The sequence below is a fragment of the Perognathus longimembris genome, chromosome 7, assembly GCF_023159225.1.
Source record: "Perognathus longimembris pacificus isolate PPM17 chromosome 7, ASM2315922v1, whole genome shotgun sequence".
Classification (NCBI taxonomy): domain Eukaryota; kingdom Metazoa; phylum Chordata; class Mammalia; order Rodentia; family Heteromyidae; genus Perognathus; species Perognathus longimembris.
The window spans coordinates 75685212-75710049 of NC_063167.1; the positions used below are offsets into that span (position 1 = coordinate 75685212).

The following is a 24838-nucleotide window of genomic DNA, read 5'->3' on the forward strand; positions in this document are numbered from 1 at the left end:
CCACAGCTCAGTTGTAGCTTTTTGACAGTTAATTGGAGATAAGAATCTTACATACTTTCCTGTACTAATGGCTTCAAACCCTGATTCTCAGTCTTCTAAGTAGCTAGGATTACAGGAGTGAGCCATCAGCACCAGGCATAATCAGCTTTCGAAATTTAAGTGGAAGAAATTTAAGTGAATACTCAAGCCTTAAAATCTGAGTACTCAGGGAACTTCATTTTAGCATCCTGTATCAAGCAGAATTAAACCTTCAAGCACATCTTATTAGGGGTACTCTAAATGTTAATAAGTATATTTAGTATTATTGTCATGTTCGAAGTTTACAAAAGCAGTATTAGATGTTTCATTTTACTTTCTTCATGAAGAGGACCTAATAGTATGTATTCCCTCATGGGAATGCTGAAAACACATTAGCATAAATAATTTAAGTTAGTAAATATCTAGTAAAAATCTGAAAATGTCATGGGTTGAGTTTCTCAGATATTAGGTAATTACAGTTTAAAAAGCATTCATAAACCAAGAAATCTGTTAACTGATATTAGGTAAGCATCCTTTTTTGCAATCTCAGTAACAGCACATTGAGGGGAAAGTGGCAAGAGTCAAGTCATCCCTCTGCCCACAACAGTGAGTGAGTACCACAAATCTATTCAAAAGGTAAAGGTAAATTTGAGACTTGGGTAACATCAAGTGTCTTCAGACTATAATAGAAAATAAAATATTTGCCATTTAGATGTTAACTGATCATTATTACATTATGTTTAAGATGTCTAAGGAAAATAAATCCTCAATATTTGAACAGAAAATTCTTGCTATAAGACAATATTCTAAGATGTTATTGATTATAAACAAGAATTCACAGGCAATGTTTAACATGAAAGAGACAGCCAGTCTTACAATCAGTAATAAAGTGTGGTGTTGCAGAGGAAGGAAAGAAGAAATATGTGAGGATCAAAATTTATCACTTACCTCATGAGTCAGCTCTGCGATCTGATCTTTCAGTTCCCTAATATACTGGTTAGAATCAGACTTGCTAAGCTGTCCTTGAAGCTTTCCTTCTTCTTTCTGTTTTGTGACAATACAACAAAGAAAAAAGCAGAAACAATTTTCACAGCATGTATGTACTCAAATAGGACAATCTAAGCAATCTAAGTGTAAATCCTTCAGCTAAACATTGATTCAACCCACTGGTAAACTATTTCTGAATTTTTTTTTTTTTTGGCCAGTCCTGGGCCTTGGACTCAGGGCCTGAGCACTGTCCCTGGCTTCTTCCCGCTCAAGGCTAGCACTCTGCCACTTGAGCCACAGCGCCACTTCTGGCCGTTTTCTGTATATGTGGTGCTGGGGAATCGAACCTAGGGCCTCGTGTATCCGAGGCAGGCACTCTTGCCACTAGGCTATATCCCCAGCCCTGAAATTTTTAAATAATGTTTACATACATACATACAATTTACAAAATATCTTTGGAGGAAAGATTAAAAAATTAATGATTCAGGTCTCCTGATTTAAAAAAAATCATTCTAGTATTCAAGACAATTTGCATAGTTATTCTGTCAAGCAGATGTTTATTCAAATATAGGCCTTCAGTGCATAGACAATGCTGGTGTGCTGGGAACCAACTTTCACAGGAACAGAAAAGAAAAAGTTCTCCAAATCAGTCATATAGGAGGAAACAGCTGAGCCTACCTGGCTTAATTAGCTCAGGAATGTATACTGGAAATCCTAGATACAGCTCATTAAAATGTACTCCTAATGCTAAGAGTTAATTTCTAAAGAGAGTTGGGACCATTTTTCACGTGTATAGATCTAGAAAGGGAGGAGTTACCTTTATCTTAAACTATGAATGAGAGTTTTCTACCTAACGGACTCATGAAAGAGGGAAACCAGATTGTTTTTCAGTATCTCCAATTATTTACAATTAGGGAATCCTAAGATACTACTTATTTAACAGTTCTATTATTTATGCAAATGAGGTTGAGTGCATATTTCTGTCATTTTTCAAAGTATTATCTGGCATACAGTGAGCATCTATGAGCCTTCCCTGAAGGAATTAAACTCTAATGTCTACAGCAACAGCAGCAACACCATCATTTGTAAATAATTTAGTAATTCCTATACATCTGGACTGGTCTTAACTAGGTACCATTCATTTCTTTCTATAGAGATGAATTCTGTGGAGCTCTGGTACAGAATATACTGCACCAGAAGTTGCTTTATACCTTTTCCATATAGTCATTACAACAACCCTGTGTGGTAGATACTATTATTACTCCTACTTCATGGATAAAAACTTTAAAAATAAAAGTGAATTGGTTGCATAAGAGATAAAGACTGTTGATATATAATTTATAGTATATAAAGCAATGAAGTAGGCAATTTATGCAAAGGTCCAAGCAAATTTGCTTCTTTGTAGTCAATAGAGAAATCTATGTCTTTAGTATTCATTTTGGCCTCTGCTGATTTAAAAATACAATAGATGGGCTGGGAATATGGCCTAGTGGCAAGAGTGCTTGCCTTGTATAGATGAAGCCCTGGGTTCGATTCCCCACCACCACATATATAGAAAACGGCCAGAAGTGGCGCTGTGGCTCAAGTGGCAGAGTGCTAGCCTTGAGCATAAAGAAGCCAGGGACAGTGCTCAGGCCTTGAGTCCAAGCCCAGGACTAGCTAAAAAACAAAACAAAACACAAAACACAATAGATAAGGAATTAAAGATGAGCCAGGTTCAAGTGGTTCACCTGTAATCCTATCCAATAGGCTGGGATCTGGAGAACACAATTAAAGCAACTCAGACAAAAAAAGGTAACTGGAGAATGCATCTTCAATTAACCAGCAAAAAGCTGGGTTACAGGCACGGATCACAGAGTAGAGAACCAGTTGTGACCAAGCAAGCCAAACAAGCATAAGGCCATGGTACTAAGAAGAAAAAAAAAAGATGGAATGGTATAGGCACTTGCATATATGGCTCTATGTTAATCATATTATCAATTTATTCCTGTTCGCTATCATTTACAAATACCTGTATTTGCATTTTATCTACTTTTTTGTGGTACCAAGATTAGAACTTGGGGCCTCATGAATACTATGGAAGCATTATATCACTTAAACCACACCCTCAGCCCATTCATGCCTTAGTAAAGATTTTTCAAATAGTCTCTCATTTCCCAAAGGTTGGCCTCAGACTTCAATTTTCCTACCTAAGGTCCCTCACATAGCAGGGATTCCAAGTGTGAGCCACTATGCTAACTTGTTCAGGGAGAAGTGTTTCTAAAAATATTTGGCCTGGCCTGGCCTGGACTTGTATCATGATCTTCCCTATTTCTGCCTGGGTTCACAAGTATGTAACACCACTCTACCTCATTACTCTGTGCGTGTGTGTGCGTGTGTGCCTGTGTGTGTGCGTGTGTGTGTGTGTGTGTTCAGGTCCTGGAGCTTGAACTCAGCGTCTAGATGTTGTCCCTGAGCTTTTGTGCTAAAGGCTAGCTAGCACTCTACCACTTCAGCCACAGCTCCAATTCTGACTTTTTGGTGGTTAATTGGAGATAAGAGTTTCATAGTCTTTTCTGCCCAGGTTGGCCTTGAACTTCAATCCTCAGAGCTTAGCCTCCTGAGTAGCCAGGATTACAAGTATGTGCCACAGGCACCCAACTCATTACACTTTAAATGAAACATTTCATAGGTGCAGAACAAGAACAGAATTGGGCTAGCATGTAGTCCAGTGGTAGAGCACTCTCCTAGCATGCATGAGGTTTGAGTTTGATGCACATGTACACACTCACACACTTCACAAACAGAAAAACAGAAGACAAACTAATGAACTCACTGTTAAAATTCCAAATCAAAAAATCAAAAAAAGGGAAATGTACTTATTACCTGACTACTGGCATAGTAACCCCTCTGTACAACACCTCAATAATAACTATAAAATTATTTTTTAAATTCAATCTGCTTCAGAACTCTCCCTCCCAACATCGTCCTTGGCTCTGTAAGTTCTAGAATTACTTCACCACTGTCCTGTATATTATCAAAGTGAGATGAGGAAAGGAAGAAGCACACAAAGCAGGAAAGGAGAATGTGGTAAGGGTGCTCAGTGACAGAAAGTAAATGCAAACACGATTACATATAGCATTCCCTCAACCCCTCGTCTGACTGCGTCCATGTACTGCAAGGGAGGGCTGCTTGTTTGTGTTACGTCCAGCTGTCCTTTTGGTCACTGTCTGTTCCTACTTTCGTTTAGATTTGGTATCATATCATACTCACCCCCATGAGAGATTAAATAGAAATGGCAATCTACTACTAGTGAGATGTGAACAAAAAGACAACAAAGCTCCAACACTGTAAGGAAGAAGTTCAAGACTGCAGAAAGGCTGTACATAGATCAGCAATAGTAAATGGTATCAATTATTTCCTATAGGGAAATGTGCAAAAGAAGAAAATTTTGGCAAAACAAATCATTACATCTGTTTTACAAAAAGCAACCAAGATATTTCCTTCCAAGTATGCATTTGTAGAGATGATAGAAAGGGGAAAAAACCACTTTATTAGGGAAAAATTTTTGGTGAGAAAGAGAGCAGCTAAGAAACTTTCTAATGTATTCACTGCCTTATTATGTAACTGTACCCCTTTGCACAACACCTTGTCAATAAAATTTAATTAAAAAAATAAACTTTCTAATAAAAAGTGAAATGTTTTTAGTTTAAGAAATATGGCTCAGGGCTGAGGATATGGCCTAGTGGCAAGAGTACTTGCCTTGCCTACATGAGGCCCTGGGTTCAATTCCCCAGTTCCACATATACAGAAAATGGCCAGAAGTGACGCTATGGCTCAAGTGGCAGAGTGCTAGCCTTGAGCAAAAAGAAGCCAGGGACAGTGCTCAGGTCCTGAGTCCAAGCCCCAGATTGGCACTGGCACACACACACACACACACACACACACACACACAGACACAGAAATATGGCTCATATCCTCATCCTGTGGTTGTACCTGCACTATCACTGTATCTCATATGAGTACACTGTATATACTGGTATTAGAACTAGGGAAGTGAAAGGGAATATCAAAATCGAGAGACAAAGGATAAGAAGACAAACAACTCCAAAAGCAATACTTGCAAAACCATTTGGTGTAAACCAACTGAACAACTCCTGGGGGAAAAGGGAAAGGGAGAGGGGGGAATAAGGGAGGAGGTAACAAACAGTACAAGAAATGTACCCAAGGCCTAACGTATGAACCTGTAACCTCTCTGTACATCCCTTTGACAATAAATAAGAAAAAAAATATGGCTCAGTGTGGTGGCTCATGTTTACAATGAAGACTGGGAAGATTGCTATTCAGGGCAAGACCAGACAAAAATCTCCATCTCATATAATAAAAATTGGTAGTGTGCACCTTTCATCCCATCTGTGCCCGAGAGCATAAATAGAAGGATCATGGTCCAAGTTGACCAAGTATGAGTATCCCTATGGGAAAATTAAAGCAGAAGGGCTATGGCTCAAGTGATAGAGTACATATCCAGCAAGCAAAAGGCGCTGAGTTCAACCCTTAATGGCTAGTGTTCCCCTCCCTCAAAAAAAAAAAAAAAAGATTCATGTAAACATTAAAGGTACCTTGTTAGATTTTTATGACTAAAACAACAAACATGTTCCTTGAATGTTTCCATTTTTCCTTTTAAGACAGGTTGTCATGCAGCCAAGGCTAGCCTCAAACTCACAATCCAGGTGCCTTATCTGAGATTACAGGTGTGTAACACCATGACTTGCCACTATATTTGCTGGGCAAAAATAAAGAAAAAATATTTTTTTGTTGGTCATGGGGCTTGAACTCAGGGCCTGAGTGCTGTCCCTGGGTTATTTTGCTCAAAGCTAGTGCTCTACCACTTCCAGAAAACTTTATATATCTGATTAAGCCCAATTTTATCAGTGGTCCTTTTTAGACTTAAATATAACTTCGCAAAAGATAAAGTTGAGTTTCTTCAGCAAATATTTTAATATACAAGTTAGAGTATGATGTCCATTGAGCTACTACATACAGAGATGATAAGTAACAATTTATAATGTATGTTGGGTAAACTTAGGAAAGGGTGATAAAGCATCTCCAGGCTCCAGCAATGATCCTGGAACAAAAGCATTATCTCAGCATGGTTGTCAAATATTAATGTATATTGGTATGACATGTACACCGGGAGAAAGTTCTGAATGGGGTGTTTCTGATTCAAGAGTCTACCTTTGGGAATACAGCTGATACTTCAAAAATACAAGTAAAGGGGCTGGGGATATAGCCTAGTGGCAAGAGTGCCTGCCTCGGATACACGAGGCCCTAGGTTCGATTCCCCAGCACCACATATACAGAAAACGGCCAGAAGCGGCGCTGTGGCTCAAGTGGCAGAGTGCTAGCCTTGAGCGGGAAGAAGCCAGGGACAGTGCTCAGGCCCTGAGTCCAAGGCCCACGACTGGCAAAAAAAAAAAAAAAAAAAAAAATACAAGTAAACAATGAGAGACATGTTAAATTCTATTTAAGAAAAAATGTTATCGTTTATCAGAAAGTCTACCACTTTTATTTTCTAACAGATTCTCATAAAAATGTAAGGTTCTCCTTATAAAATAACAGCAAAAACACACTGAAGCCAGCTGCTAGGAATCACACTTGTGATCCTAACTACTCAGGAGGCTGGGATCTGAGGATCGCAGTTTGATGCCAAACCAGGCAGTAAGTCCATGAGACTGTTATTTACACTAAAGTACAAAAAAAAAATCCAGAAGTCAAGCTGTTGAGCACAAAAGCTCAGGGACAGTGCCCAAGCTGGAAGGGGAGAGGAAGGGAGGGAAGGAGGGAGAGAGAGAGGAAAGGAGGAGAGGGAGGGAGGGAGAGAGGGAGGGAGGGAGGAAGGAAGGAAGGAAGGAAGGAAGGAAGGAAGGAAGGAAGGAAGGAAGGAAGGAAGGAAGGAAGGAAGGAAGGAAGGAAGGAAGGAAGGAAGGAAGGAAGGAAGGAAGGAAGGAAGGAAGGAAGGAGAGAAAGAAGAAAGAAAGTGTTACAAAGGCGAACAGATTAACAAATAAAGCAACAGAAAAGGCAATGGAGGTAATGAATTAAGGGGTGTTCACTACACAGTGTTTTCACCTTTTATTTCTGAACATTTTTAACATAATATAATAAAATGAGTTGAGTGCAGGTAGCTCATGCCTGTAATCCTAGCTAGGTTGAGGTCTGAGGATAGTGGTCTGAAGCTACCGGGTATAAAGAGACTCAGGGACAGTGCCGAGGCCCTGAGTTCAAACCCCACAACTGACAGTAAATGAATGAATGAATGAACTAAGATGGAATACTATGAATACAAAACAGTCCATTCCTCACATATGCTGCTAAAAATTTAACATTCATCCACACTGTACTTCATTTACATATATACCAAGATACATTTATCTTCCAAAGGCTTATTTATTGATTCTGGACTTAAAATCTACCTTATGAGATACACAAACCAGTCATCCTAACATCTGGAAGGCAGGGGCAGGAGGATCACAAATTTGAGGCCAAACTGGACTACACTGTGATACTTAGTTTTGACAAACGAAACACCTGCGTTTTGAGGGCTGGGGAATGTACCTCAGTAGTAACCTGGAATGCATGAGACACTGGGTTGATCTCTAACACCACGAAGATAAAAATAAAACAAAATATAATTTGCCTTTGGTTCTAGCTATGACTACTACTCTCTTTACAGTTTATTGAAAATTTCAATTGAAAAGTAATACAAATACACCAAAGACACCAAATGCATAGAACACAAGTGTTTTAGACTTAAAAAAAAATCTCAGAATATTTGCAGATACATAGTAAAGTATCTTCATGGTAAGACCCAAATTTCAACATGAACTTTATGTTTTATATATTCCCATTTGCATAGGTTAAAAGTCATGCCTCTAACCTAGGATATTTTTAGCATGCCTCTGTTTAAATTTGTCAGATGAGGCCAGGTATAGATTTTTTTTTACTTGTGAAAGTATCCTAGTTTCACTTTCATATTTAGGACATTGTCATTCATATTTAAGAGATGTCCATTCTATAGCACAGTGTCCACAACAAGAAGCTACATTCCACAACTTACAGCAAAAGTTTTATTTGTTTTGTTTTTTGCCAGTCCTGGGGCTTGAACTCATGACCTGAGCACTGTCCCTGGCTTCTTTTTGCTCAAGGCTAGCACTCTACCACTTAAGCTACAGTGCCACTTCCAGCTTTTTTTCTATATATGTGGTGCTGAGGAGTCAAACCCAGGGCTTCATATATACGAGGTGAGCACTTTACCACTAGGCCATATTCCCAGCCCACAGCAAAAGTTTGAAAGTCATAATATTTGAGCAACTACTAAACTGGGCAAGTGCTGCAAAGCAGATGTGGTCATAGCTGTTAAGTTTAGACTCTTATCAACCAGATCCTACCTACTGTATCCTATGATGAAACCTAATAGGAGGTATAGGAGACAGGTAACAACCATAAAATATTCTGTAAAATGTTATAGAGGAACTGTAACTCAGCCTACTCTAAAATAATATTCTGGGAGTAAGGGGAAGAGCTCATTAGTTGGCATGTGCAATGTATGTATGTATGTATGTGTATATATGTATATTTATGTGTGTATGTGTGTGTATAAAATGAAGTCCTAATCAGTATGATTTAGTTACAGACTGAACTTCTCTAATCCCAAAAGCTCCAAAGTCTAATACTTTCAGAATTCTAACACAATGCCACACACAGAAAATTCTACCACTGACCTTGTTATCTTGCATAAAGGTCAACCAACTTGTATCTGGGCAGAAAAGCTCATCTGTTAGCCATGTAACATGAGGATGGCCTCCCCAGACACGAATAACCCAGGCAGAACATATCCAATCATGGTTAGTGGCAACCTAAGCTTGAGTCAAACATTCTTGAAGCATATTCTACCTCTTGACTTTTCAGTTATGAGGCAATTATTCTCTTTACTTAAGCCAGTTCAAATTGGATTTTCTGTCATCTTTAAAAAGTATACTACCTAAATTAATATTCTAAAAATATGGCTAAGTACATGAATAAATAACTAAAACTTTCTAACCTAGTAAATGCTTTCAAACAGTGATTCTTGAACATGGTTGTAGCGTAGTAACATTGGGGAAAAAAATATAGATTAGGGTTGGGAATGTGGCCTAGTGGTAGAGTGCTTACCTAGCATACATGAAGCCCTGGGTTCAATTCCTCAGCAATGCATGTACAGAAAAAGCTGGAAGTGGCACTGTAGCTCAAGTGGTAGAGTGCTAGCCTTGTGCACAAAGAAGCCAGGGACAGTGCTCAGGCCCTGAGTTCAAGCCCCAGGACTGGCAAAATATGCATATACATACATATATGTGTGTATGTGTGTATACATATTTGTACACTTGTTCCTGACCTAGTGAATTAATTTTAATTATCTTTTTTTTTTTTTGCCACTCCTGAGGGGCTTGGGACTCGGCCTAGGCATTGTCACTGGCTTCTTTTTGCTCAAGGCTAGCTAGCACTTTACCACTTAAGCCACAGCATTACCTCCAGCTTTTTCTGAATATGTGATGCTGAGGAATCGAACCCAGGGCTTCATGCATGCTAGGCAAGCACTTTACCACTAAGCCACATTCCCAGCCCTCTAAATATCTTTGAGGAGGACTTAAAAAAATCAATGCACTTTTTCAAAAACAACATTGATAGGATAGAATATTTGAACAATATACTTATAAATCAGAATAACTTCAAAATGGAGAAGATAAAAACTTTGCTGGAAAACAAGGTGATTTAAATCAGCCATATTTAAACTTTTGTTTCTTTCAGGTTTTTAAAATCTGCTCTACATTCCCAAAAATGTGTATTTCAATTGTATTTTACGTTATGTGCAGCATACAAAACTATTTTCCCCCTGGTTGCCCTCATGAAAAAGTATTTTAATAAAAAATTACAATTAAAAAAAATCAATGCGCTCTGAAACAACCCCAGAAGTAACCTTATATAGCCAGTGTAAAGCTATGTTAGAAATGCACTAGTTTCAACTACCTTTGTGGAATGGTAATTTTAAAACCATAATTCAAAATTCTATGTATGGGGGCTGGGAATATGGCCTAGTGGCAAGAGTGCTTGCCTCGTATACATGAGGCCCTGGGTTCAATTCCTCAGTACCACATATACAGAAAATGGCCAGAAGTGGCGCTGTGGCTCTAGTGGCAGAGTGCTAGCCTTGAGCAAAAAAGAAGCCAGGGACGGTGCTCAGGCCCTGAGTTCACGGTCTAGGACTGGCAAAAAAAAATAAAATAAAATAAAATAAAAAATAAAAAAATTCTATGTATGTATCATTAACATATGTAAGATATCCCAATTATTAAATTCCTGATAATCTTGTTTCTTTGTATCTCAAATATCCCAGTTTAATTTCACTAAAGACTTTAGTATATTTGATATATAAAGTAACTATTTCAAATACCACCACTGTGGTAAATGTGGCAACGATTAAGACTCAAAAACTTATTCACTAAGAGTTTCCATATTTCTAGAGTGAATATATTTGAAAACAAAAATAGAGGAAAACTGTCAAGGGCCCTTGATTTAATTCTTTTCAATTCTGCTATCAGTTTCACTTCACATTATTTCCACATTAGTTTCAGTTGGTCAGTTCCCTGTTTACAGAGGATGCTTTAATTTTGAACTCTCATCCCTTTCTCAGTTAACCCAGCTCTCAAACAAAAATTACTCTTTTCAAGTTTGGTAATCTGTGATGAGGAACTAAATAAAAGGTTTAGAATCTGAGAAAATTCCACATATGTGACCCCTATGACTAAGAACTAAGAACTGTTCTACAGAATGAAAAAAAATCCTTTAAGGCTGGAAATGTGACTTAGTGGTAGAGTGCTTGTCTAGCATGCATGAAGCTCTGGGTTCAATTCCTCAGCACCACATAAACAGAAAAGGCCAGAAGTGGTGCTGTGGCTCAGTTGAGCACTAGCCTTGAGCAGAAAGAAGCCAGGGGCAGTGCCCAGGCCCTGAGCTCAAGCCCCAGGACTGGCAAAAAAATAATAAAAAAAATCCTTTAAACACCAAAAGTCGTCAATATCTGTGAAGACATATTACAACAAATGAGAAATCTTCTAATTCTGTAACATTTATTTGGGTAATGGATTCACAAAGTGAAACAAAAGTTATGTTTTCTAGAACAACCCGTAGAGAGAGGAAAATCACACTGAGAGCAATGGTGACGGTGTTCAAGTACCCAGGCTTTTTCTTTCTAAGCCAGTGTGCATATTTTATGACCTCAATCTTAAGCCATTATCAGAAGATGAGGAAGAGATAAAATGTGCCCAGGATGTGTCATACCATATTCTGTTCCATTTTATGTAAAAATCTGTTGAAAATGGGTATGTATTTGTGTTGTATGAATAAAGTCAGCAAAGAAAGTAGACATTTTATCCAGAGATAATTAAACCTATATCTACTGCACTCTAACATGTCATTTATTGTTGTTTTGTGTTGTTTTTTTTTGCCAGTCCTGGGGCTTGAACTCAGGGCCTGAGCACTGTCCCTGGCTTCTTTTTGCTCAAAGCTAGCACTATACCACTTGAGCCACAGCACCACTTCTGGCTTTTTCTATATATGTGGTGCTGAGGAATCGAACCCAGGGCTTCATGTATGCGAGGTGAGTACTTTACCACTAGGCCAGATTCCCAGCCCTAACATGTCATTTAAAAAGTTTAAGTATGACAATAGTGGTTCATGTCTATAATCCTAGCAACTCAGGAGGCGAGATCTGAAGAATGCAGTTCAAAGCCAGCCAGGGCAGGAAAGTACTTAAGACTCTTATCTCCAAGTAACCACCAAAAAGCAAGAAGTGGTAGAGCACTAGCTGTGAGTAAAAAAAGCTGAGCAAGAGTGTGGAGGCCTTGATTTCAAGCCTCAGTACAAGCACCAAAAAGAGAAAAGGAAAACACACACACACATGCACACACGAGTATGTACACACACATGTGCACGCACACACAGTTTTCCCTGTATGTTCTAAACAGCATAGTTTTACATATTAGTGCAGCAAAACCAAAACAAACATGACATTAAATAGCTTGAAACAAATGCTTGCCAGAAATGACTTGTAGTGTATGTATTACTAAAAAATATTCTTTACCAAGGTAATCTAAGAGACACAAGGAATCAGATTTGTTGAAATGCCCAGATTTGTCAAGCTAATATTTTTAAAGAGAAGTTGATTGCCCTCAGGATATGCCTAAAAGGCTACTCGTTTTCTTCCTCCCCCCCTCCCTTTTATTGGCTGGTCCTAGGGCTTGAACTCAGGGCCTAGGTGCTGTCCCTGACTCTTTGTGCTCAAGGCTAGCACTCTACCACTTGAGCCATACCACAGAGTAAAAGGCCATTCTTGTTTATCTGTTTTCAGGGTTGGTTACAACTTACCCTGTCTTGTCACAGGAAAGACACTTCCTTAGACAGGAAGATAGCTGATTTTAAAAGTTGTGTTTCAAGTAACAGGTTTTTAAAAAATATACTACATGATCAAGCTTTTGATTTTGAGAATTTAAGCAGTTAGTCCTACCTGTATATTAGATCCAACAGCTGAGGCAGCAGAAGGTCCTTTGACCAGAAGACAGATACAACAGAATCTAGTATTTTATTTGCATCTGACTGAGTTTCAGTTTTCCGTTTTTCTTTTTTTTTTTTTTTTTTTAATTCAGGGCCTGCGGCACTAGTCTCTGAGCTTTTGGGATCAAGGTTATCACTCTACCACTTTTTAAAAAAAATGTTATTTCTTTATTATCCAAGTGATGTGCAGAGGGGTTACAGTTTCATACGTAAAGCAGTTGCATACATTGCTTAACCTCCTCCCTCATTTTTCCCCACCTTCCCCCCTCCCCATTTTCCTTCCCTCCATGAGTTGTACAGTTAGTTTACAGCATATAACTTTATAAGTGTTGCTGTTGCATTGGTTTGTCTTTTATCCTTTGTCTCTTTATTTTAATATTCCCTTTCCCTTCACTAGTTCCAATACATGTATATGCAATATCCAGGGTACCAAAATCAGTTACGGTGATATCAGGGGTAAAACCATGGGGAAGACAGACAAAAGAAAAAGGCATAATTTCACATGGCATGTTGAAAATAACAACGACGATAAACCACTTATTTCCATAACTTGGAGTTCATTTTTCTTAGCATCATCTTGTGTGTTCATACATACATAGCTATCGAGCTATTGTGATCTTCTGCTAGGATTATACTAGACGCGTACCAATTATTCCCCACGAGGGAAACCATTTGCACTTGTTTTTATTTTCATGCTTTTAAAGAGCACTCTACCACTTTGAGCCAAAGCACCATTTCTGGCTTTTTTTTTTGTTTTTTTTGGTTGTTAACTGGAGATAAGAGTCTTGTAGACTTTCCTACCTGGGCTGGCTTCAAAACATGATCCTTAGATTTCCTCAGATCTCAGCCTCCTGAGCCACTAGCACCTAGCTTAGTTTTCGAATTTTTAAATATATAGAAAAGCTAACTCCTACATGTTCCTCAGCTATATTTATCAATTAATATTTTGCCACTTTAGCTTTCATTCTTTCTCTCTATATGTATATATTTGTATACATATTAGGGTTTTTTTTTTTTTTTTTTTTTTTTTTTTTTTGCTGTTCTGGGGCTTGGGCTTGAACTCTAGGCCAGGGGGCTGTCCCTGCGCTCTTCAGCTCAAGGCTATGGCTCTACTCCTAGAACCACAGTGCTACTTCCGGTTTTCTGGTGGTTAATTGGAGATAAGAGTCTCCCGGACTGTCCTGCTTGGGCTGTCTTCAAACCACGATTTGAAGTCAGATTTCAGACTCCTGAGTAGGTAGGATTACAAATGTGAGCCACTGCTGGCTGCATTTCTTTCTTGATTTTTAGAGACTATATATTAAAACTCACTTAATGGGGCTGGGAAGATGGCCTAGTGGCAAGAGCGCTTGCCTCATATACATGAAGCCCTGGGTTTGATTCCCCAGCACGACATATATAGAAAATGGCCAGAAATGGCGCTGTGGCTCAAGTGGCAGAGTGCTAGCCTTGAGCAAAAAGAAGCCAGGGACAGTGCTCAGGCCCTGAGTCCAAGCCCCAGGACTGGCAAAACAAACAAACAAACAAAAAAGAAGCCAGGCACAGTACTCAGGCCCTGAGTTCAAGCCCCAAAACTGGCAAAACAAACAATCAAACAAACAACCCAAACTCACTTAATATCCTAAGCTGCTCTCAAAATGAGAGATCCTCCCAAAAAATGTGCTACATATATGCAATGGAATTGTACTCATCCATTACAAAGAATGTTATGTCATTTGCAGATAAATGAATAGGCCTAGCACAAATCATCTTAAGTGAGGTAAGCCAAGCTCAGAGAGACAAATGAGACATGTTTTCTCTTATATGTGGAAGCTAGATCTAAAGTACAACTATCGGGGCTGGGGATATAGCCTAGTGGCAAGAGTGCCTGCCTCGGATACACGAGGCCCTAGGTTCGATTCCCCAGCACCACATATACAGAAAACGGCCAGAAGCAGCGCTGTGGCTCAAGTGGCAGAGTGCTAGCCTTGAGCAAAAAGAAGCCAGGGACAGTGCTTAGGCCCTGAGTCCAAGGCCCAGGACTGGCCAAAAAAAAAAAAAAAAAGAATAAAGTACAACTATCCATAGTAACAAATACAGAGCTCTATGCATTTACATACAAACAGACTAAAGTAGGATACACTTAGGGGAGGAACTCAAAGGTGTAACTCCTCTGAACATCTGAAGTATTGTTTAATCAAAATGAATTCCAGGAAATTGTAACATGTTTTCTTTGGTTGGTGGTGGTGTTTTTGTTGTCTTTTAGGGGGCAAAAGGAGGACACAGAAATGGAGGGGAAAAGTGAACAAATGCATAAACATGCTGCAGATACACTATGTTCAAAAAAAAGAACTATCCAACTTATGGACAGAGATGGGAGGGGGAAAGTAAAGGAAGGGGTGACATTGTCCAAGAAACATTGTACCAATTATACAGAATTGTAACCCCCTTTATAAAACTCCTTTACAGTAATAATTTTAAAAAATGAGATATATTTTTGCCTCAGCTCCTTGAGTAGCTTGGAATTACAAGCATGCACTAACTAAACCTGGCTCAGATATGTATATTTAAAATGTGTTACATGTATATGTGCATATGTATGTGTGTATATATGTGTGTACATATACAGTATTTAACATTTATAAATATTCCCAATACACATACCTACATATATTTTAGTATATATACATATACACACATGGAATTGTGATATATAGTGTCCATTTTTTCCCCACTGAACATCTTAAAGATCTCTTTATTCTTCCTAAATGATGTGAAATCATGGTGTAACTATTCTCCTATTGTTAGACTGTATATTTTTTAAGTACTGAAATTGGGTTTAATCTCTAGCCCAAGGCAAACAAACAACCCCTCACTCCACCAAAACAAATGAAATACTGTGTTAAAAATGCTCGGCTCCCTGTGAGTGAAATCTTGAATCTCTTACAGGAGAAGGGAAGCTGATCATTTTTTGAAAGTAATACTTTTCTGGATCTTCTTGAGAACATTGCAAAGTCAGGTTTTGTATGACATGGAGGAGAAAAAAGGGAGAGCAGCTCATTATTCTGAAACAAGCTTGAAGGCATTAGAACTAAGGGAAATGGGGCTGGTGGATAGCAGTTGACTAGGGAGTGCAAATTTTCTCTCATGTACTTTGGTGAGGTATATGGACACACTTATGTGCCATGATTGCTTCCAGTTATTGCTTATTATTTTAATTAGCTTTTAGTCTACACTAATTTACTGTTTTAAGAGATTTGAACTGACATTTATTGTTTTTAAGATACTTGAACTAATAAACTTTTATTCCTAAAGCAAAAAAAAAAAAAATTCTGGGCTGGGAATATGGCCTAGTGGCAAGAGTGTATACATGAAGCCCTCCCTGGGTTGGATTCCTCAGCACCACATACACAGAAAATGGCCAGAAGTGGCGCTGTGGCTCAAGTGGTAGAGTGCTAGCCTTGAGCAAAGAAGAAGCCAGGGACAGTGCTCAGGCCCTGAGTTTAAGGCCCAGGACTGGCAAAAAACCAAAACAAAAGAAAACCAAAAAAAATCCAAAAATAAAAATGCTGTTTATCAAAGAAAAAAAAAGCTACATTTATCTATCTATCTGAAGAAGTCACATAAATAACAAAAGAAATCTAAAATAGAAAGAAATAATAAAAATAAGAAATAGAACTTATAACATTTATAAAGGTTGGAGCCAAGCTGTCATCCTAGTATGCTGGAGAGGTAAGACATGTGAGATCTTGAGCTTGAGAATAGCCTGGGCTATATATATAGCAAGACTTTATAATCCATTCCTCCCACCCCTCCCCCGCCCAAAAAAGTATTTTTTGCCTTATTTTTAGTATTTGTAATCATTTACTAGTATCATACTGGCCAATGTTTTTTAGATTCGAAGGACCTATTGGCTGCTAGAAGTACCATGCTTTTTTTCCCTTTTTATCTTCGGTTATCTAACACACCATCTAATTTTCAGCTGATACTTATTGAATTTTTAGGCAACATCTTCAGAATACCAATTACTGAATATACTTGACATTTTAATCCTGGCAAGTAAAATTAAAAACATCACTTACAAAGAGACTTCACACCCTTAAAGGAAAAAAACAGAAACAATTAGTAATCTCTCAACGCTCCTTTCATAGAGATTTCAAAATAAATCTAAGGTTATACATAGGATGTGGGTTTTCTCTGGGAGTAGTATTACAGAAGGTTGTGGTCTTAGAAGGGTCATGACACAATGCAAGTTGCTTAGTCTCAAACACAAGTGTCAAGCTTGTACTTTAAAATATTTATATTATACCCACAGATATAAAAAATTCAAACAAGATATTAGGATTCACAAAGATGTAGCGAAGTTTTCTCTCTTGCAAAAGTCAAAGAATTCTATGAGCTTCTTTAGAAAAAGGAACCTTTTTACTGTTTTAAAGGCTGGATGTCACCTTTCTGTCAAGGCTATGTTATGAAACTAGGTAACGGTCACAGAGGCCACCATACCAACTTGCAGCACTGGCATCATTTTTGAAGTTCTAATTTGTCATTTTCAATTCACGTAGTAAAGCAAAATGTCTTAAGTAAATTGTTAATGCATATGAAATTACTACAGAAGAAACCCCAAGGATCTGAGTAAATCCAGGACAGTTGATATGTAATCAACCTGACTAATCAACAAAACCATACTGAAACATCAATAGCAACCATTGAACTTGAGTAAGTTATTACTGATTTGTACTCAGCACTAAGAGAAATTAATCAGAACAGTAAATGTGGTAAATGATAGCCTCTCCATGACTTCAAGGTGACTCATTTGAAACATCTAAAAACAAATCATACTCATACCATGTACTACTGATACGTTTTCAAAACAGTTTCCTGTAACTTAAAGCCATGGGCACATAGATATGAATATTCTTTTTAGTAACCAGAAAAAAATTAAAGTATCTATCAATATATTTTTAAATGTGTTTGAAAAATATAGAAAAACAAGTTAGATTTGTTCCTATCATTTTTCAGTGCTGACAATGAGTTAACAGAAACACACACACTGATGAAGTGGTGCTTCTTACAGAACCTAAGGTCTAAAAGCTAGCAGATCTTCCTTTAAAAGTGTATTGGAAAAAAAAAAAGAAAAAATGTATTGGAAATAGAGATGAATCAATTTTGTAATTAGTATTTAAAATCCTATACAATTCTATGGCTTCCTAAAAAAAAAGGAAATCACACAAACTAATTTTATATCTGAATATTTTTAGAAGAATTGTAGATTTGCAGAACAAAAAAAGAAATCAGTTTCCATGTACTCTAATGTTTTCCCCCCAATACATTGTTCAGTGGTATACTGTTCATTAATATTGATACATTAACACTAAAATCTACAGCTTATTCAGATTTTCTCTTTGTTGCTACTGTTTGGTTTAAAAAAAAACTTGTCTCTATTTTCCTATTCCAGAATTCTATACAAGATACTATATCACATTTACTTAGGTTCCTTTTGGCAGGAGACAGTTTCTCAGACCTGGTTTGTTTTTTCATGTACTTGATAGTTTTGACATGGACTTGTCTTACAGAATGTGTAACACCTAATGAGAACAAAATAAAACTTACTAGAAATAGGTTATTGGAAGGAAGATTACAGAGGTAAAATGTCACTTAGTCATTTATAATTGTTTATGTTGCACTTCATTATCTCATTTAGGTAATGTTCATCAGGTTTCTCCATCTGCAAAGCTCCTCTTTCTCCCTATACTTTTTGCATAGGACCTTGGAGGAAGTCACTATGTGCAATCCACACTTAAGCCATGGAGACTCACATAGACATGAGTCTATAAAAATTATTTAAGCCAGGCACTGGTGACTCACGCCTGTAGTCCTAGCTGCTCAGGAGGCTGAGATCTAAGAATCAAGCTTTCAAAGTCAGCCCAGGCAGGAAAGAAAACTCATGGGACATAAATTCTTTTGCATATTTATTATCATCTTTTTGCATATTTTTCCTCATTTATTAATTTCTTCAGTCATTATTTGTATTCATATGGACTCACGGACATTAATTTTATAATGTGGGTTAAAATCCTCTGCTGCTTTTTATATTTCTCCCCTCAAATTGTTCCACATTGTCCATGAGCCCCTCTGGCCCTTTAATGTACCCTTATAAATATGCAGGGTTTTGTTTTGTTTCCTTCAGCACTTCCTTATTTACTGATACGTGTTTCTTCCTGTCTCATTCCTAGATACAGTCATTTCTATGTGGAGTCCTGATTCCATTTACTGGAGAATAAAATCAGAAATCACATCTGGAAGTTACTAATTTTTAGTAACACCAAAATGAACATTGATATTAAGGTACTTAAAATTCCGATCTTCGTTCCTTAGTTCTATGAGCTGGTGTTGGAGAATCTACATGATATCCTTCATTCTAATACAACAATATTCTAAAAACCTCTTGACACTTAACCTTTTAAACATACCCATACACTTAAGATGGATACCAAAGAATTACCTCTGAGCACTTTAGGGTAAGATTTTGAACAGATTTGACTAGATACCAAGCCAAGTACAACAGTCAATATACCTAACTTCCTTTGCTGAAAATCTATTTGAAAACTAAACACAATTACAAAATAATTATTTTCTCAGTTTAAAAGTGTTTCAAGGGCTGGGGATATGGCCTAGTGGCAAGAGTGCCTGCCTCATATACATGAGGCCCTGGGTTCGATTCCCCAGCACCACATATACAGAAAACGGCCAGAAGTGGCGCTGTGGCTCAAGTGGCAGAGTGCTAGCCTTGAGCAAAAAGAAGCCAGGGACAGTGCTCAGGCCCTGAGTCCAAGCCCCAGGACTGGCAAAAAAAGAAAAAAGAAAAAAGAATGTAAAAGTGTTTCAAGATAAAAGCCCTTTAAGAAGAATACTTGTGAAAGTGGTACTGTGGCTCAAAGTGGTAGAGTGCTAGCCTGAAGAGCTAGCTAAAGAGGTCAGGGACAGCGCCCAGGCCCAGAGTTCAGGCCCCCAAGTTCAGACCCCATGACCAACAAAGGAAAAAAAGAAGAAAAATAATTGTTAAACGATAAGTTAATTACTCAACAACTGAACTTTGTGTGTTTATCAGGGGAGGGGTGGTAATAAAGAACTTTGTTGGCTAAGACTTGGTATAAAATTACCACCTACTGAGAAACTACTAAATTAGCTCAGGAAATTGGAAAGTACAAACTAAATATAAAGCTTTATGGTAAACTCCATCATTTACTAATCTCAGTATAATTTCACATAATCTTAAAAATATAATTTTAAAAGTTAATAGTAAAGATTTTATCACTTCCTTTCCATCTTTGTCAAAACTTCATGCTGATCAGGGCACACTGATTTAAGCCTAGCACCATCATTATATGTCAGAACAGAATTGTGAGTGGGTGTCTTTGAAGCCAAGAGTGGTTGGGGTATTGCCCATCTGAGGCATCCCTAGAGGTTACCTGTTGGGCACATTAACGAAAGTGGGTGAATGTTACTGTGTACCAGCAAAGGAAGCAAAGCTTGATTTCAGTAGACCCACACTTTTAAATGAAAAACTTTTCATTATTTATATCAAATTAGCACTAATTGAAGGTTGTGGTTCACATACAGAACTTGTAATATGGTTAGGACAAATCACTTTTTTGTGCCTATCCTGGGGCCTGAACTCAGAGCTTGGGTACCATCTTTGGGCTTCTTTTGCTCAAGGCTACCACTCTACCACTTGAGCTTCAGCTCCATTTCTGGCTTTTTGGTAGTTAATTGGAGATAAAGAATCTCCCAGACTTTCGTGTTTGGGCTGGCTCTAATTGTGTTCCTCAGATCTTAGCCTTCTAAGTAACTAGGATTACAGGCATGAGCCACCAGTGCCTGGTAATATACTGGTTTTTTGTTTTGTTTTTGTTTTTTGCTAGTACTGGGGCTTGAACTCAGGGCCTAGGCACTGTCCCTAAACTTCTTCTGTTCAAGGCTAGCACTCTACCACTTGAGCCACAGTGCCACTTCCAGCTTTTTCTGTTTATGTGGTACTGAGGAATCGAACCCAGTGCTTCATGCATACTAGGCAAGCACTCTACCACTAAACCACGTCCCCAGCCCACTTATTTTTATAATAACTAAAATACAAACTCTATTCTAGGTTTCCAGGAGGCATGTGTTCAATTCTCATCAATTTCCCGCAACTTAGAAAAAATAAACTTTTCTGTGTTCTATCTCTCTACGTGGAAAGTAGAGACAGTTCTGTTTATCATTAGCATAAAAACAAGGCACTCAAACAGCAAATAACATTTGGATCAATAGGAGGTAGAAAATCACAGTAACAGAAAGAAAGAGAAAAGTTGTTTTTGTTTTGGGTAGTCCCAGGGTCTGAATTCAAGGAATCATGCTTACTAGAGAGGTGCTCTACCACTAGAGCCACCCCACCCATGCCTTTTGCTTCTGTTATTTTTTGAATAGGGTCTCTCATTTATGCCCAGGTCAGCCTGGATGATGATCCTCCTACATGCTTCCTAAATAGATGGAATACTATATAAGTATGTACTATTGTGCCCAGCTTTTTATTGATATGGGGTCTTGTGAACTGTATGGGCTGTCCTCAAATTGCCAATTTCTGCCTCCCAAGTGGATCACAGGTATGAGTCCACATACTTTGTCTACTTCATAGGTTACATGTCATCAAACTGATCAACTTTGCTCAAAATTCTCCAATGGCTTTCTGTATTATTCAGAGAAAGGCCAAAATTTTGAGGTTCTATATAACAGGCCGTACTTACTCTTGGACTTACTCTTCTTCCTCTGCCCAGCTTAACCCAAAGACTTCATCTGACTCTGACCAGAAATGCTCCTTAGTCTATATGGGCCTATTACGGGCCCATTCATTTATTAATTTAATTAACTCATTCATTTTTGTGCTTTCCTCCTAATCATAGGCTCCTGGGTAGCTTTGTTATAAGCATAAGCAACTGTGCTTGGCTTGTCCTTACTTAATTTTTTCTTTTATTGTCAAAGTAATATACAGAAGGGTTACAGTTACATATGTAAGGCAGTGAGTACATTTTTTGTCCTTACTCTTAACAGGGACTTTTCCCCCACATCTGCATGTCTTGCTTGCTTCAAATCTGTTTCAATATCCCTTTCTAATGAAACTTTCTGACTTCCTTATTAAAGTAGCAACAGTACCCCACTCCCAAACACCAGCATTCCCTTTCTTTCATTTTTAATTCAATGTATTCATCATCTCCTAAATTACATGTTATATGATTCATTTATTTTGGTCATAGAGCTTTGCTACCATTAAACTAACTGAGGAAAGACTTTTATGTTTTGTTTCAAATCCAGTTAAAGTGTTTAGAATAGTAACTGGCACATAATCCACAAATATGTGCTGAATTGAAGAAAGGACTCCATTTAAATGCATAATTTCACACATGGGCCTTTGAAGGAGAAAAGGTTAATAGTCAAAATGCTATTTGAGGCCAAAAAGAAACCTGTCATATGCTGATTCTTTCATGAAATAACATGTTTTTACCATATGTAGTATCTTCATTTTATAAATATGAAGCTAATAGTCTTTGGTTTTAATGAGCTTAAGTTTCACAATGAACAGAAGAGCTAAACAAACTAAACAATTGTCTGATATAAGATTGTTTGATAAGAGTATGTATAACAGAGGATGTCAGAAAAGCAGACACACACAAAATCAGCTGGCTTTCTTTGACCACAACAGGTTAAACAAGCTGACAACTGAATAAAAAAGATCACAGGAAGGGGAAGAACAACACTGAGTGAAAAGGGGAGAAAAATTCCAAATACCCTTAACTAAGATGCTACGCTCAAGTACAGATACATATGCTGAGGAATGCAGTTAGAAAAGTAGACAACAACTAGAGCAAGAAGGGTCTGTGACTAGAGCCAGAAATTTGATATGGGAAGCAACAGAAATATTTCAGCAATTAACAGTGAACTGGTAGTAACTTTAGCTAGTTAATAAGCAGAGATATAAGAAGCAGTCAAAATACTACTTTAAAAAACTCTAAAAGCTATCTTTATAAAGTGTTCTAGGGCTGGGAATATGGCCTAGTGGCAAGAGTGCTTGCCTTATATACATGAAGCCCTGGGTTCAATTCCCCAGCACCACTTCTATAGAAAACGGCCAGAATTGGTGCTGTGGCTCAAGTGGCAGAGTGCTAGCCTTGAGCAAAAAGAAGCCAGGGACAGTGCTCAGTCCCTGAGTCCAAGCTCCAGGACTGGCAAAAAAAAAAGAAAAGAAATGTACTCATTACCTGACTTATGGAATGTGAACTCCTCTGTACAAAAGAAATAAAAATATTTTTTAAAAATAATGTGATCTAATACTAAAATAAAAAAATATGTTTTCATGAAAAGAAAGCATTAAAGAATAACTTCTGATCTTTTTGTTTTGGGTGCTGGTAGTAAGGCTTTAATCTTAGGGCCTTGAGCTCTTGCTTGGCTTTTCTGATGAAATTCTACCACTTGAACCATTTCTCTACTTCCAAGAGTGGCTTCTCTAACAACAAACATCTCACTTAAATTCTTAATTTCTCCTCAATGTCTTAAGTTCCTCAACTGTAAGATGAGGATATTAAGAATATCTATGTCACAGCTGTGTGATGATGAAGTAAATGAATACACTTATGTGGATTACAACATTGACTGTATACACACTAGTTCAACAGTGCCAGCTATCGCAGTTCTTATTTGTATTCTGGGAATTAAAGCTATCAGTAGGTAGTGTATTTCCAAACATGGTAAATATACAAAAAGTGAAAAGATCAGGTTTTACAGTGGACACAATTAGCTTGTCTTAAGTATGTATTACAGAAAGGACAAAAAGTCAAAATAATCCTCCCCCATTTAGGTGAGAATTCAGTATGTTGTCTCAACTCCTGGCCTCTCAAACAGATGTGACTACAGTTGTGACTAATTAATCAAAAATTATTAATTTTAAGTTGTATGTATAATTCCTAGGAAAGGATGGACTCATTACCTAAAGACTACCTTTCATGAAGCCCAAAGACTTTCAGTACTTTCCAGGTTTGCTAAAGCTTTTGGAAGCTCCTTATCATGTTGAAAGTAACTTTTCTGTTTTTGCAATAAAGGGTCTTGAACCCAGGGCCTTGTGTATGGTAGCAAGTGTTCTACCTCTGTGAGCCATACCTGAGTCCCTCTAAGTTTTTCCCAGGCTGGCCTCAAATTTGTGATCCTTCTATTTCTACTTCAGAATAGCTAGGATTGATTACAGGTATTAGCCACCATGCCTAGATGAAAGTGATTTTATTTTATATAAGGATATCTATCTAGGAGGGGTTTTTTTTCCCCTTGAAGAATAGGTAAGGAAGAAACAACATCATACACATGGTTTGTTTGTTTGTTTCATTTAATTCTAGCAACTCTAAAAATTCTAAACAACTTTGGAATCTCACTTCTGAATGAGTAAATCAAGTACATTATGTAGATTGTCAAGACAAGACAGCTCCCAGTAGTTTGACTCCAAAATCTATACTTTGTCTAATACAAGAAAACAGTTTTTGTGATCACAAAGTTATTTAGAATTCTAAAACTGTCTTGTTCCTAATAACTAAATTTCTTGAAACTCTTTATTCTGATAAGGCATATTATATCCAGGTAAAGACCTAGTCTCAAAAACATGAAACAAACAAAAAATAAATAAATGAGACAACAGGGATGTTTAACCTGATTTACACACTGTATACATGTATAGAAATGTCATATACTACTCCACAAATAAAAAATATTTCTGTTAATATGCATCAGCTAAAACTAAGTAAAAATGAAGCAGGGCATTAGTGGCTTATGCCTATAATTCTAGCTAGTGGGGATACATAGATTTGGAGGCTGAATAGTTCAAGACGAGCCTGTGATACTCCCTCACAAAAAAAGTTTGTGAGATTCTATCTTAACTAGTAGATAGGCAAATGTCTATCATCTCAGCCATTCTGGAAGCTGAAATCAGGAGGACTGCAATTTCAGGCCGGTGTAGCCTAAAAAGTTCGTGAGATCTTAATCTCAACCAAAAAAACCTAGGGGTGGTGGTGCATACCTGTCACTCTGCTATAACTGAAAGTACAAAATGGGAGGATTGTAGGCTAGGCAAGACCGGCCATAAAGTGAAACTATATCTAAAAACTAACCCAAGTAAAAAGATCTGGAGTCACGGTTCTAGTAGGAGAGTGTCTCCAGC

General features: G+C 37.7%; 1 protein-coding gene across 4 annotated transcripts in view; it reads right to left on the minus strand.

The window, feature by feature from the left end:
* The window catches only part of Evi5 (ecotropic viral integration site 5), a 165482-nt gene that overhangs the window by 16108 nt on the left and 124536 nt on the right, over positions 1-24838 (minus strand). For all 4 annotated transcript variants that reach the window (XM_048351975.1, XM_048351974.1, XM_048351972.1 and 1 more), the window contains one exon: positions 967-1062. In XM_048351975.1, the coding sequence (XP_048207932.1) occupies positions 967-1062 (96 nt within the window). The remainder of the gene's footprint in view (positions 1-966; positions 1063-24838) is intronic.